At 37.4% G+C, this 14,301-nt stretch overlaps 1 protein-coding gene across 3 annotated transcripts in view; it reads right to left on the bottom strand.

The window, feature by feature from the left end:
• LOC139147057 (uncharacterized protein MCAP_0864-like) overlaps nucleotides 1-14,301 on the bottom strand; it is a 37,300-nt gene that overhangs the window by 21,194 nt on the left and 1,805 nt on the right. For all 3 annotated transcript variants that reach the window (XM_070717911.1, XM_070717910.1, XM_070717909.1), the window contains 3 exons: nucleotides 10,326-10,424; nucleotides 7,311-7,395; nucleotides 4,980-5,043 (listed from right to left, as the gene is read on the bottom strand). In XM_070717911.1, the coding sequence (XP_070574012.1) occupies nucleotides 4,980-5,043; nucleotides 7,311-7,395; nucleotides 10,326-10,424 (248 nt within the window). The remainder of the gene's footprint in view (nucleotides 1-4,979; nucleotides 5,044-7,310; nucleotides 7,396-10,325; nucleotides 10,425-14,301) is intronic.

The following is a 14,301-nucleotide window of genomic DNA, read 5'->3' as shown; positions in this document are numbered from 1 at the left end:
TTTGCAAATGTGGCGACCACTAGTGCAAGCTTTGCTTAACTACAGGTAAAATGGCTTAAAATTTATTCACAAAGACTTTACCTCAATTAATTATTCCATCAGCTAAGGCGCTCTGGAAGCATCGTGCCAGCTCCAAGAATTGATGTACATTTTTATACTGGATTATTAGAGCTGTTAAACACATACATGCTTGTAAACATCCACTGAATATACAGAATACATAACTAAATATAAATGTATTATTTCACTCTGAAACTTTGAATATGCATAACCTTAAGCAGCTGTCAGCATGCCAAATTTCACATGCCACGATTCATGTTCTGCAATTCAACAGGTGCTGCCAACTGGCAAATTTCTTCAATTTTATGAAATCACCACAAAAAGTTTCAAAGACTGATATACTGATTTTACATTTTTCTTATGTTGACCTACCTGTAATATTAGGAGGGGAAAGTACAGCTGTTTGTAACTGCCCTCCCACTCGCACAAGCAGAAATCTGCCCTCCCACTGAATTTTGATGCACTGCCCCTATGGTCTGCCTCTCCCCACTCCCAACAACAGTTCAAGCTCCCCACTGCTCTCTCCACACCATTGAAACTCCTATTTCTTTCCTGCCCACTGTAAATATTAACTTTTGTCCTTGCCCACTGATTAGTTTCAACTTTGCCGACATGCTGAAAAACTGCACACAAACACCTTTTTGCATGAAGAGCTTCATTGGTAGCATCCAAGTTTAAGCTTGAAACAAATGCATTTTCATTCCACTTTACTCTATTGATTCATCTGTACTGATAAATAACCGTTTAGAGCTTCAACGGCCCCTTCTTTCTGCATAAAGGGCATAAAGGGTGACATGTAGTATGTAATATAATAATAATAATTTATTGTTTAAAGACCACTACACAAAACTGTCTCAGCGGTCTGTACAGTACAGTAAAAATTAAAAAATATCAATTAAAATAGTAAAATGAAAGTGTAACAATCAAATTAAAACGATTCAGAAAGAAATTAAATAAAAAATTAATTTAAGATCATAAGAAAAAAAATGTGAACTGGCATAAAAGACTAAAACCATACACTTTAAAAATCCATGTACAGTATATGTGTGTTTATGAATTCTACATGAAGGGGCCTAGGTAATATTACAGTAAAACTAAGTCATACATTAGAATCCATGTATTAGAATCCTGGCCAAGCTTTTGAAGCTAGTGGTCTTTCCCGTAAATATTTCTGGCCTGTGAACTTTGGCATGCCGCACGTGGCTCTTGCGTTCTTAAAAAGGCTTGTCCTTATTTTTCTGGTAACACAGGTGGTCATGGAAATTCCAATGAGCGTGCTCAGAATGTGTACATGCATTGCCAACTACAGGCAGCAACTGGGAAGCTATGTGCTGGTTTTCATTCTGCTATCTTCTGAAGTAATCTGATCAATCAAATTGCTTTCTGAATGTCATTCTCGGATGTGAATTTCCAAACAAGGTTTGTGAACAACTCATTTTGGGTGTTGACTCAATGAACTGTTGATGTTCATCTAACTCCAGGGATAGAACTTCAGTGTGTAGACCTGTTGACAAAAGCTAGCTCTAAGTTTGCTCATCCTAGAACTCCTCTGAATGGTAATATTTGGAAAACCTCTGACATGTCCGTACAAAAAGACGATCTTAACTAGTACCGTAAAATTCCCAATTGAGGCCGCACCTCTAATTGAAGCCGCACCCTGACTTTGAAACATTGTCTTGGTTCATGTTTGCCCATTTTGGGTTTTTGAATTGTACCATTATAGAAGCCGCACCCCTTCTCTGAGCCCATCATGAAACAATGCATGCTGAAAATCACACCAGCTGGCTTGTGTCGTGTCATTGACTTGTGCTAATGATTGACAGGTGTCTTTCTTACAGAAAAAATACCCAATAAAAAGTTCCTTTTAACACTACTACCATTATGCATTTTGTCATTGATAGTAACAAAAGTACAAACAATGCCCCATGTATCGGCACGTTTGTGTGTATGTTTGAACACGGCCTAAGTTTTTGTCAGTGTGGTAAACACCGCCATAGTCAATTACCTGATGCAACAATTTTGAAGCAACGGTGTTTGTGTACAAGTTAAAATAGTTGAGAGATTGAGATACCATGTTTCAAATACGTAGTTTTCATTCAATACCCACGTACCCTTACCGATGCCTGACGTACAACACCACCACCTGCATCATATTGACATAATGAACTGCCTATACTGTACTGCTGAATGACCATGGTGGGTGCATATAAACTTGTACACGTTCCGTTTTTGATCATGAGAAAATAAAATTTGACCACAAAACAGTTCACAAAAACATGCCAGTAAAGTTACCAAAGGTCATTCACTTGCCTTTATTGCACTATCCGAGTATGAGCCACCGGTTCGGCAAAACAAGACAGCTGTAAATCAGGGGACCCACGCTATGGACGCTTAATTTATGCTAATTTTATGCACGATTTTTTTCAACACCATTTGATCTTCTATCGCTTTCAAAATCGACTTGCACGTCCAAAGAAATTGATTGTACAATCTCTGAATACAGAAGCGACATTTTTGTGAAATTTCAGCGTCCAAAAACCCCTAAACTTGAAACAAAGACATCATGCATGCATGCCATGCATGTCAACATGGCCGACCTGAGTGAGACTATTCTATTAGGGGACGGGGGTCAGCAGGGTCAGTACGTGCCATTTTCCATACGATGCTGTCAAGGGAACTCCAGTTTCCCATTGTTTTAACATCTTTTAATAGTTTCCTTATTATCTAAAAGGAATTTTACCAAGTTTAACGACCAAATACACTCTCCAAAGTTTCTATATTGGAGTTACACTAGGGTAGGGGCTTTTTATGCGGGTAATTTATTCACGCACTAATTTGCATAACAATAGCGATTGCCCCTGCAATGCTTGGTGAGCATTGAGAAAAATATCCAAACACAGGAAATGTACGTAATTGAAGCCGCACCGGGACTTCAGTGCGTGATCCCAGGGGTCCCTCAAAAATGTTTCTAATACAAGCCGCGGCTTCAATTAGGAATTTTACGGTATTCAGTATTTTTCTGTCACACGCCGCCATTACCCTTTAAACCCAGAACAAAAGTTTATGTATTCCTGATATCTTATATTTACCAAAATAGGGTAACAAAGTTTTGAATTGTTGAATTTGTGTGATTTTTTGCTCACGTGTTTACACACGTGAGCATATGTCGCAGCGATGTCTGTCTGTCTGTCTGTCTGTCTGTCTGTTGGTCCGATATCTCAAAAACGGCTGATCAGAATCAAATCTAGTACATATATTCAGTTAGCAAATGGCAAGAATTGATAAGTTTTTGGTGGGTTTGGCTTGCATACTTTTTGCTCATTTGCATAATTAATGATTTTTGAAAACACGGATATACATTAAAAACGACTACACACAATTTGATGAGATTTGCTACAAATGTTGATCACACCAAGATATATCAGCAGTGGGAACAATTAAGGAGTGACATGAAAGATAAATGCTAATTTGCATATTTAATGAACTTTCCTAACTAGGGATATATGTCTGATTTGACTCGATCAAAATTAACCAAACTTGGTATGTATATTAAAGATACTATGATTTAACATTATTGAAAGTCGTTAAGCGTTTTAATATCAGCCAATTCCTAATTTGCATATTTCATGAACTTTGTTAATTAGGGATATATGATTGAAATGACTGGACCAAAGTTGATGAAACTTGCTACATGTATTGAGGCCACTAGGATACAACATTTTTGAAAGTCATTAAGCATTTTTACTTCAGCCAATTCCGAATTTGCATATTTACTGAACTTTGCTTATTAGGGATATATACCAGGATTTACTTAATCAAAGTTGGCAAAACATGCTATGTACATTGATGATTATACCAGGTACAAGGTTAAAACAATATCAAAAGTCATTTCACATTTTCATGTCAGCTAATTTATAATTTGCATATCTAATGAGCTTTCACAGCTCGGCATCTATGGCTTGAAGGACTAGGCCAACAGTAATTACACTTGCATAAGTGGTGATACAAAAAGAGCAGTCAAATAACTTTAATATTTTTATTTCAGCTAATTACATATTTGTATACTTCATGACCTTTTAGAATTAATCGGCGGTGATTATTGTTCATTATGTTGATCATAATAATTTCAATGAAGTCACAAACATGTGGCAGAGGTTCAAATTTACACATAACTTCAATATATAATGAAACACGTGAGCATTTTCAGTTCATATCTGGTTGTACATGTGCTCATGTCGGTGGCCTGGAAACCTCTGACTAAAACACTGAACTTGTTCACCTGTAGGCCATGCAAAATCGATGTAAAAGGCATTTCACACCTATCTAAACAGAATCCTGTTGAAAGCAGTTGATACTAAAGATATGACATAGGCACAGGTTTTCAGCATAAAGAAAAGGGGGCATGCGCTGCACAACCATGCTGTTGTACACCTGTGATGGCTGCCCTGTCAATGGGTTGTGTATGGAGATACCGGTACATGTGAATCTATATATTGTAGAATCCGAATTTGTTCAATCAGAAAAAATAATTATTATTTGAAATCCTTGAATTAATAGAAAATTAACACTACCAATAATAATTTAATGGTAGAATTCACAGAAGGGACAATAATGAAATTTACACAAGACGTGTTTGTGATGTGGAAACTGCTTAAAATTATACAAGTGACATCCATAAATTGGAGGAAGAAAACCTTACTGTAGATGACAACTTACATGATAAGCAATACATTATTACTAGTAATATCTACATAGAAGTACAAACTTAAGTCTATCTTCTCTTGAAAACTGAATGATTAAAGATTTTCTTGTCCTTTTACTGATGGCAAAGACAAGTGACAAGTGTACATACATAAATTGGAGTAGAGGAGTTATTTTTCTGTGCATACTGGTACATGTAAATGTCTTGGTGTACTTACTGGCTACTTTTCAAGACTTCTCGCAGCATTTCTAATTGATTCTCTGTCTTCTCAACTTCAGACACTAAAAAGCAAAAAATTTACATATATAAAAGCTGCCGCAAGACCATATGTTTCAACAATCTTAACTGTTACATCAATAATACTAGTGTAATGGGTAACGCCAAATACTATATATGAACAAACAAACACTGTACAACTCATAATTTATTGTATTATCATTAAAATCAAGCAAACATTTGGAAAGTACATCTTCGATATTGCTCGTGACTTTAGTAGATTTTTGGATAGCCAGTAGTCACTTGAGCATTAGAAAATTCTACTACACATTAGGCATTTTCTGGTCTTCTACAGATACAGGCTATTATTCTGAATTTTACAAACTCTTTCAAGTTCACCATTTTGGCCAAAATGTGTTGGTCCTGTTCCAAAAAACCACTGATTTTTCTATCTGTACCCTTTCATCTAATAAGAAGAAAATGAAACACACAAAGACTTCATAATTCTTGGCCAAACTAACACAATATTTCTTATAAATTGGAAATCAAATATTCATTGTAACAACTCTACAGTATTCGTAATGTACATTATGAAACATTTCGGGAACGCTCCATTAACTTAGAAGTACCCGACTAACCCGAGTTATCAGAGGATTAATCTCTATGTCAACATATGCGAACAGATTATCTTTTAGTGTAAACAAAACATTAGCACTGCCGGAACTACTTTTAGCATGGCCAACACCGGTCGGTGCCTGACTTGATGACGGCTCTGTCCAGCACTCAGGATTTCCGACCAGCGTTAAAAGTGCCGTCCAGCACTTGCTGTTACTTTGAGGTCATCATTTAGTTCTTAAAATTGCATGAAGAGTTTACAAAAACGATGGTACTGAAGAATCCCTTTCAATAAAATGCTGTTTAAATAATACTAGCAGTTAATTAACGTACGCTGATTTTGCATATGATCATAGTGTCAATATTCAAGTCGATCGACATCGCGTTTTGTGGAGGGGCCGTGGTTAAGTGGAAGGGAAAGTCTACGCTTGAAAACTTTGATTTTCTGCGTAAGAGTAGGACTTTGTCTGTTGGTTGCCAGAGGTTTTAGATCAAATCTAAATAAACAAACAATTACTAGGTCTCATTTTTCGTACTTTTAAAACACTACGTTAATCACAGTGTCAAATTTCAGATCGACCAATATCGCATTGTGTGTAAGCTTACTGTGTCACAATCGACTAGTCGACTGCAGGTGCGTTGTACACATACGGTGTCGTACAGGTTGGCGTTCCCTGTCGTCAATTTGGGATTTTATCAAACATGAACACTGGAATTTAGCTCTCTTTTTCAATTATATTCAACATCACCAAAAATCAATAATAAGCTCGCGAATTCATTTTATTGTGAAATTAATACTGTGAATTAAATCACTGAAAATTGTGTTCCTATAATTCATGGAATTGAATAAACTATTTGATTTTACCGCATCTTCAGTTAATTTTACTTAAATCAGTAAAAAAACTTTGTACAGCCAGACTGGTCAAGATTCTAGTGGATCGTTTTCTAGGTTGTCATATTGAATTTTCTACTCCACCCTTGGAAAGTCACTGAAATTTTTCCATCATCTTCTGGTTCTGTGTCACAGTCAATTACTCGTGCTACCGTCCACCGGCCGGCCCCGTCAACTGCCTCTACCATTTCTCCATTCTTATATGTAAGAGTGGCCATACTGTTTACAAACGGTTTCTGGCTAGCAATTAATTGATTTCGCTCTTTTTATCGGAGATGTCACAGTATACGCGCAGCTCTTGGAGTAAGGACACGTTACGTTGTTTGCATGTGCATGAAAAAGCTGGACACGTGGAAAGAACGTTCCATGCTGTTCTGATCACATTTGCATATATGATCAATGCGCGTTACTGAAGTGAAGCGTCCGAAAATAGGAAACTTGAATGAAAATGAACGAAGAACGATATTTTGTTTCACCATATTTCTAAAACTTAGTTTAGAGCCTAAATTAAAGAAGAAACTAGATTACTTGCATTGAAAAGTGGGTAGTTCACTTTTCCTGTCAACATAGTTCCATGTGCAAGCATATGTGTGTGCCCGTGGTATTGAGTGAGTCGTTACAGCCCTGACGTTCCTATCATAGCACCAGCTGGATAAGATAAACGCAACAATGGAACATTAACACCTTTGGGGATTAAAAGTCTTCTGTTTGTCACCCGAGTTGACAGGCAGCAACTCGGGTTTCAGGTACCATCCAAGTTAATGGAGCCTTCCCGTAATGACCTGCATGTCATATATTAGAGAAAAAAACAATTTGTTTACTTACCCCGCAATTCAAGATTTTTTATCCTTTGTTCACTGTATGTTTGCTCACGTTGCATTAGTTCAATTTGTTTACTTTTCTTTTCATTCTTCAATGTAAAAAGAGAAAACATATTTTAAAACTAGTGTACCAACAAAATTTTGATACCTGAATGAAAGTTATATGAGTGATACTAATTCACAGCATGTGAAATTTCCCATACTATCAGACTAATTATTTATTGTTCACAAGTTGCGAGAAGTAATCTAATAAATGACGAAAAAAACGTCAAGCACTGCAAAGCCGCAAGTTCAACCTCCTACAAAACCATAACTATTGGTATTTTTGAGATATAAGCTTACATGTATAATAAGGGTTTTCATACGAAGTTTGGTGGGTACCAACTGATGTTACCGTACTTTGACGAGTAGCTCAGCAACTTTATCGTGCCCTCAACAAACAGCTCATTATAAATCCCATTTACATGTATACTTAAATTTATGTAGGGATAACTGTCCCAGCCACACAACCTAACTTTTTAGCCATGTAATTTCTAGGCTGGCCAAAAATTTGTCTCACTACAGGCAGGGCTCGAACTTAACGGTTGCCGCTTGCCCGGGCAAGTAAAACCTGACATCGGGCTGGTAAAAATAAATTGCACTTGCCCGGTCGGGCAAGTGATAGACTTTGATAAAATTTACATGTTCTGGGAATAAAAAACTCAAGAAATTTTGTTAAACATTGTTCGCTGTTTCAAGTCACTGAAGCGGGTATCACAACCGACAGGCTGGACGTCAACATTCAGCGAGTGATATTCAGCTGTTGTCTTTCCTCCCTCGGGAAGTCTAATCTCACTTGCTTGTCGCTACTGACTCCAAGGGGGTGTTGGTCAGTAATTTCAACAGCCACTTTGCACGCGGTGACCTGACTGAGACAACGCAGACTGTACGTCATAGCGAAGCAAACTACCCTGTTTTCATGTAATTTTTTGAAATCTACGCCTGACAAAGTCACAGATTCCGGAACAGGATCTGTGTCAGGGGATACAATACGCGTTCAACCGGCCGGCCACTCAGAAATCGACGGTGATAAAGCTATAGCGCGGTCGCAGCATCGAGTTCAGTGGAAAGTTAGTGAAGAAGCAGAAGTGCGACTATATGAAACTTTGAAAGGAAATGACAACGGAAGTTTCAAAACTTCTGGAAAAGAGATTTGCTGATGCGAATATCGATTGATGGGCCACCCTTCAACTGTATGACCCCAATCCTGCACTAGAATATTGGTGGACGAGTGGGCAGAGATCACGAAGACCAACACTAATGGATCGTAACAATTAACACGATTATCAATACAGACAAAACGGAACCTGCATTGATATGATGCCGTCAGCCACATTTTCAGATTGCTTGGTCTTCATGATCTCTGCCCAAACAATGCAAACACACAAAAAATAGCGCAAGTAAGTTTGTTCCTCGGGCAAGTAAAATTTCTGGAAACTTGCCCGCAGGGCAAGTAGGTAAAAAAGTTAAGTTCGAGCCCTGACAGGTGTCATTTATTCATGCATGTAAATCTCTACGCACCTTCGCATCAAAGGAAAGCTTGAGACCCACTTTTTTGAAGGGTCACATCTCTGAACCACTTTGTAGCAAACAGTCTGAACTTAACGGTGCCATTAAAAAAACGAGTTAGTAAAGTTTTACTCTCCGATTTTTCTGGCTTTGTAAGTGTGTTCTGAGCCAGACAATGATCACTGACCGTGGCCTTGTCTGGAGCGGCAGGAGGAAAACCATTTCGCTGTGTGGCTCGCGGGCTCGTAAATTGTATTCCTATTCCAACATTTTTCATTTGGTCAAACAACAATTTGACTGATCGCGGGTCTCAGAGAGTTATGAAGGCAACTTGTTCTGAAAGTTTATTGTGAGTCCGTGACCACAGGGATATTAACAGAATGCCTTATTCTTAAAAACCCACAATGTTAATTTTTGTACAAATAATGAAATATGGGGCGTGTACTTCGGTTCAACACTAAAATATGGCCTTCTTTGACATGTTGAAACCAGGAATGGCATCGTTCGTTTGTGACTGCTACCCATTGCGTTGATGTGCGGAGAGCAGTGGATAGCATGGATAGGCAAGCGGCACTTCTCAGCATGGTTGAGTTCATCTGCACGATAAACCAGTTGTAAATTCAAAATGACAAGTTAAGATAGTATGCACCTCGAAAGTGAAAGACTTAAACTTTTGCTCAAACTTTCCTGAATGAAACTTTCAACCTTTCTCTTACCAATAAAAATCTGGCACAGCTACACCATATATGGCATCACTAGACCAAAAATCAGCTTTACATGTGCAGCAATTTGGGAGTTTTTGATATGGACAGATAGACATCCATACATACCGGTACATACAGACAGAAACTTCACATACAGACTTTTTTCAACCATATAACCTCCCAGTTAATTGCCATATACGTATGGCAAATGGGATCTAAGTGATAAAATTACCCATAAAATATTCATATATGCAAATTCATTATCATTTGAACAAAACTTAATGACTTCAACCCTATCAACTTTAAAACTTTATTTTGAAGGACATTAGATAAATCATATCAGATAAGGTTGTTTTCCAAAAATTTATCCAAGAAAAGCTTATGAAACACACAATCATAATTTGAACAAATCTGAACAAGGTCATCTCTAGGAACATGTCCAACGAATATCAAAGCTGTCTGACCAGCTGTTTGGAAGCTTAAGAAGATTTGTTTTTTTTTTAATCTGGCAAAAAAATTGCCTTGAAATACTCAATTGTGTATTTCATCACAATTTGGATAAATCTAAGTCACAGCTAGGGACTTGTGTACCAAATATGACAGTAATTTGGAGTGGAGGTTTTCAAGAAGAAGCTTTGAATGTGAAAAGTTGATGGATAATGACGTACAATGATTAACAAGAGATGACAGACACCAGAAGATGATGGAACCGTCTATTTGATAAACTCTTAGTCACTGACAGCTAAAAAATAAATTGTCACACTTACATCATTCCTGAATCTTTCCAGTGTCCTTGTATGCTTTTCATTGGATTTGTTGACAGCTTCATGTTTAACTTGTAATTCTGTATATTTTTCTTCTAAGTCCTTAAAAAAAAACAGATATTGCATGTTATTGTGGTAGAACATACTGATACTAGTACAGCTTTCATGTAAAGCCACAGAATTCAATGTACTAGCATTTAAAATGAGATGTACATGTAGGGGTGTGTTCAGTCTGGCTTCTGTACTGCATGGCTTGTGCTTATGCTGGTTTAGGGAGGAAAGGACCAATTTAAAATGATTGCTGATTTTCAGGGATGATAAATACCTTTTAGACACTCAATAAAGTATATATTTTCTGAAAGCCCTGATATAGAGAAATCTGACCGAGCATAGTACACAGTCATTATTTGCGTAAGACTTAGAGTCACGTGACAAGTGTTTTGCTAAACCTTCCAAAAAATGGTTTTCCCCTTTTAGTGAGTACGCTGCAAGCTTTCCGGTTGAAATTTGTTCATTGACAAGCCTTGACAATATCCTTCAAATCATTGTCTGCGATTTTTTCTAGGTGTCTCTATTCAAATTATATGGTGTGACATATACAATTCCTTGAAAAACACCTTAGTCTAACATCTTCAAGAACGCATAACAAAAAAACAAAAACATAACGGGTTTCGAGACATCTCAATGCACAGGGGCAATAAAGGAATAGATATGCAAAAAGACAAAAGGCTTGTGAAAACGAGGTCAAAGGTCATCGAGGTCATGTGACATTTTGTCAAAGAAATTGTATCCAATACATGTAGTTATCCTTATGTACCTAAAATCAGACCTCTAGCTCTTTTGGCTTGCCCAGAATAAGAAATGTGCATAATTAATGAGGTACAGGATATGTCCATTAGGTGTCCTATCATACCAAATATGAAGTGTGTAGCCCTTGTGGTAACTCAGTAATGGACAAATACATATATTTGAGGTCAAAGGTCATCAAGGTCGTGTGACATTTAACTTGACACTGTCAAATGCCTCTCAGTACAGTAAGATATTTATCAGATCACTATCTGTACGAGATTTCACTGAATTAGGTGCTGTAATTTCAGAGTTATATACCTAATTACAAAGTTCATTAAATATGCAAATGAACCCTTAATTAACTTTATACTACTAAATGCTTTACACCACATGTTAGATATCAGTCTGATCAGTATTTGTAGCAGATTTCATCACATTTGGTGCAGTTTATCGGAGTTATATGACCAATTATAAAACTTCATAAAATATGCAAATGACCTATTTGTTAACTTGACACTGTCCTATATTAGTATAATTAGATATATATCAGATCAATATTTGTTGCATGTATCATCAAGTTTGGTGCGGGAATTTCAGCATTATGTCACTAATTACAAAAGTTCATTAAATATGCAAATGAGCAGATAATAGACAGACACTCACAGTATCATAATAATGTTCTGATATTGTTATCTGTGAAAAGTTTCATGAAATTTTGCGCAGTATTTCTTGATATATGTCTACACTGTCATTACCGTCTCCATAGGGAAACCATTGTACGGAAAAAAATGATATCGCATAACTTCATTAATATGCAAGCCACACAAACCAAAATCTAATCAGTTCTTGCAAGTAGCATACGGTACCTGTGTACCAAATCTGACTTGAATCTGTTAAGGCGTTTGTGAGTTATTGTGGATAAACAGACAGACAGACATCACTATGACATTAGCCCACATGTGAACACGTGAGCTAAAAACTCTTGAAATCAATTACATCAGAGCGAGACCATATCTCTGTCACTGTTTATTTTTTCTGTGTGTGCATCCCTAATATTTGGCTGCATGATTGTCTTCTTGAGCGTTGGGGGGGGTGTCTTGAAAAATTTTTGGTCATGTGATATAGATGGGGGTTTGAACTGTTTTGAGGGGAGATCTGAAAATAATTTCAACTGCGATTCCACCAGCCCCACACCTCAATTATATGTGATATACTGTCAGCCTTATTTCTCCAATTTAGTCTGTTTTGATATTTCATATGCCAACACACTTTAGTTCAAGCTAGTCTAGTGTTGGCTTTGTAGCAATGGGTGGGCGCTGCATAGCAAACACGACAGAAGAAGCCAAGCACACAGGGGGTCCAGACACTTCGCACCAAAACCAGTTCGCCCCACACAACTTCGTACCAAAACCATTTCGTACCAAACCACCTCGTCCCAAGTACTACTTCGCCCAACCCCACTTCGCCCCAAGTAACACATTGTACTAAAACCACTTCGCCCAAAGTATAGTACCGTCAACTCGTCCTGAAACAGCGATGTTTCGACGTATCATAAGGTTGTTTTTTACCTACAACTTGGAAGCATTAATGTATAGGACATTTTGGCTACCACGAACCTTTATTGTTGCATGAAACGAAACCATAAACGATAGAATAAGAAAAAAGAAAACACGCAAATGCTACAACTCAGGTGCCGTGCGCGAATTGCACGATGTCAATTTCGCGAAATGCGTACACTTTCAAGATTTCAGTCCCAGGATGACAGGAAGGTGGTTATTTTCAGCTTTACCAGTTAGCGATAAGTTTCGGGCAAAGTGGTTTGGGGAACATGACTTTTGGGGCGAAGTGGTTTTGGTACGAGGTTGTTTTGGTGCGAAGTGGTTTTGGTGCGAAGTGGTATGGGACGAGATGGTATGGTGCGAAGTGGTTTTGGTGCGAAGTGTCTGGGAACCGCACACAGCCCACAGGCTCTAGAGTCAATGCACAGGCGAACCGCTAGCCGCCACTGATACAATAAAAATTTTATTGTATCAGTGGCGGCTAGCGGTTCGCCTGCATTGACTCTAGAGCCTGTGTTATACAGCCATGGAGGCAGGAAGAGAAAGCCGTTGACCAATTATGACCTCTATGGTACTAATAAGGGACTGGTCAGTTTCTTCGGCCTGGGGGGGCCGGTGATTATTTTTTGCCGACGTCAAAAAGTGGCTGACCCCCCCTATTCCAAATTTTGAAAACAGGGTGACCCCCCCTATTCCAAATTTGAAAACAGGGTGACCCCCCCCCCCCCGGCGCGCGACATAGGTAAAACAAAAGGTGGACATAAATTATATATATATATATATATATATATATATATATATATATATAATATATATATATATATATATATATTATATTTTACATTTACATATATTTATACTTTAAATAGTCATTCTAGTTTTAATGAAATTGTTGACATGTCAGTTGTAAGATAGGAATTTCAAAATGTAAATCTTAAAGTTTGAATACTGTACATTTTGAATGAGCTGTATTTTGAATGAGCTGTGAATGTATTTCACACTTTCTATGCTTAACCAGATGTCCTGAACTGTTGTACAGAAATGGATGTCAATCATAATATCAAAGAGGAAAAAGCAGTGAATCAAAAACTTTGATGGGTGTTGAGACTTGCCAACCATCCAATTAAATCTCCTGAGGAGCCATAGAGAGCTTTTTTAGCCAAATCTGATGTGTACAGTGTCTGAGATGACCTTTTCTTGTAACATTGAAACCATAAAAGCACAGCTATAATGACAAAAACTGCCTTTTTTAACTGTTATTTTGTTCATAAAAAAGCATCTTTCTACAGAAAACCTGTGAAACAAAGGAAAATAATTGCATCAATGAGAAGGAAAGATATCTTGTCATTTTTCTATCTCTAAAATAAGTCACTGTATCAAATATATATTGTGAAATATTTGTGCATGTTGCTTTCTCATACTGAATTCTCACAGAGAGAACAGAAAAGTATCAGGAATTTGTCATCCTTTTCATATGAAATGCAGATTTCATAATGGTACACTTTCACTTAGCAAACATCAAGATATCTCTGATTTATTAAAGTATGGCGCCCGAAGGGCGCGCCGAAAAATATGAAACACCCTGATATCTCTGATATATATGCCTTGTATATTAAAGTCATGCACCTGAA

This window comes from Ptychodera flava, chromosome 13 (genome assembly GCF_041260155.1).
Source record: "Ptychodera flava strain L36383 chromosome 13, AS_Pfla_20210202, whole genome shotgun sequence".
Lineage (NCBI taxonomy): Eukaryota > Metazoa > Hemichordata > Enteropneusta > Ptychoderidae > Ptychodera > Ptychodera flava.
Note: the sequence above shows the minus strand (reverse complement) of the source record. Positions and strands in the feature narration are given on the sequence as shown.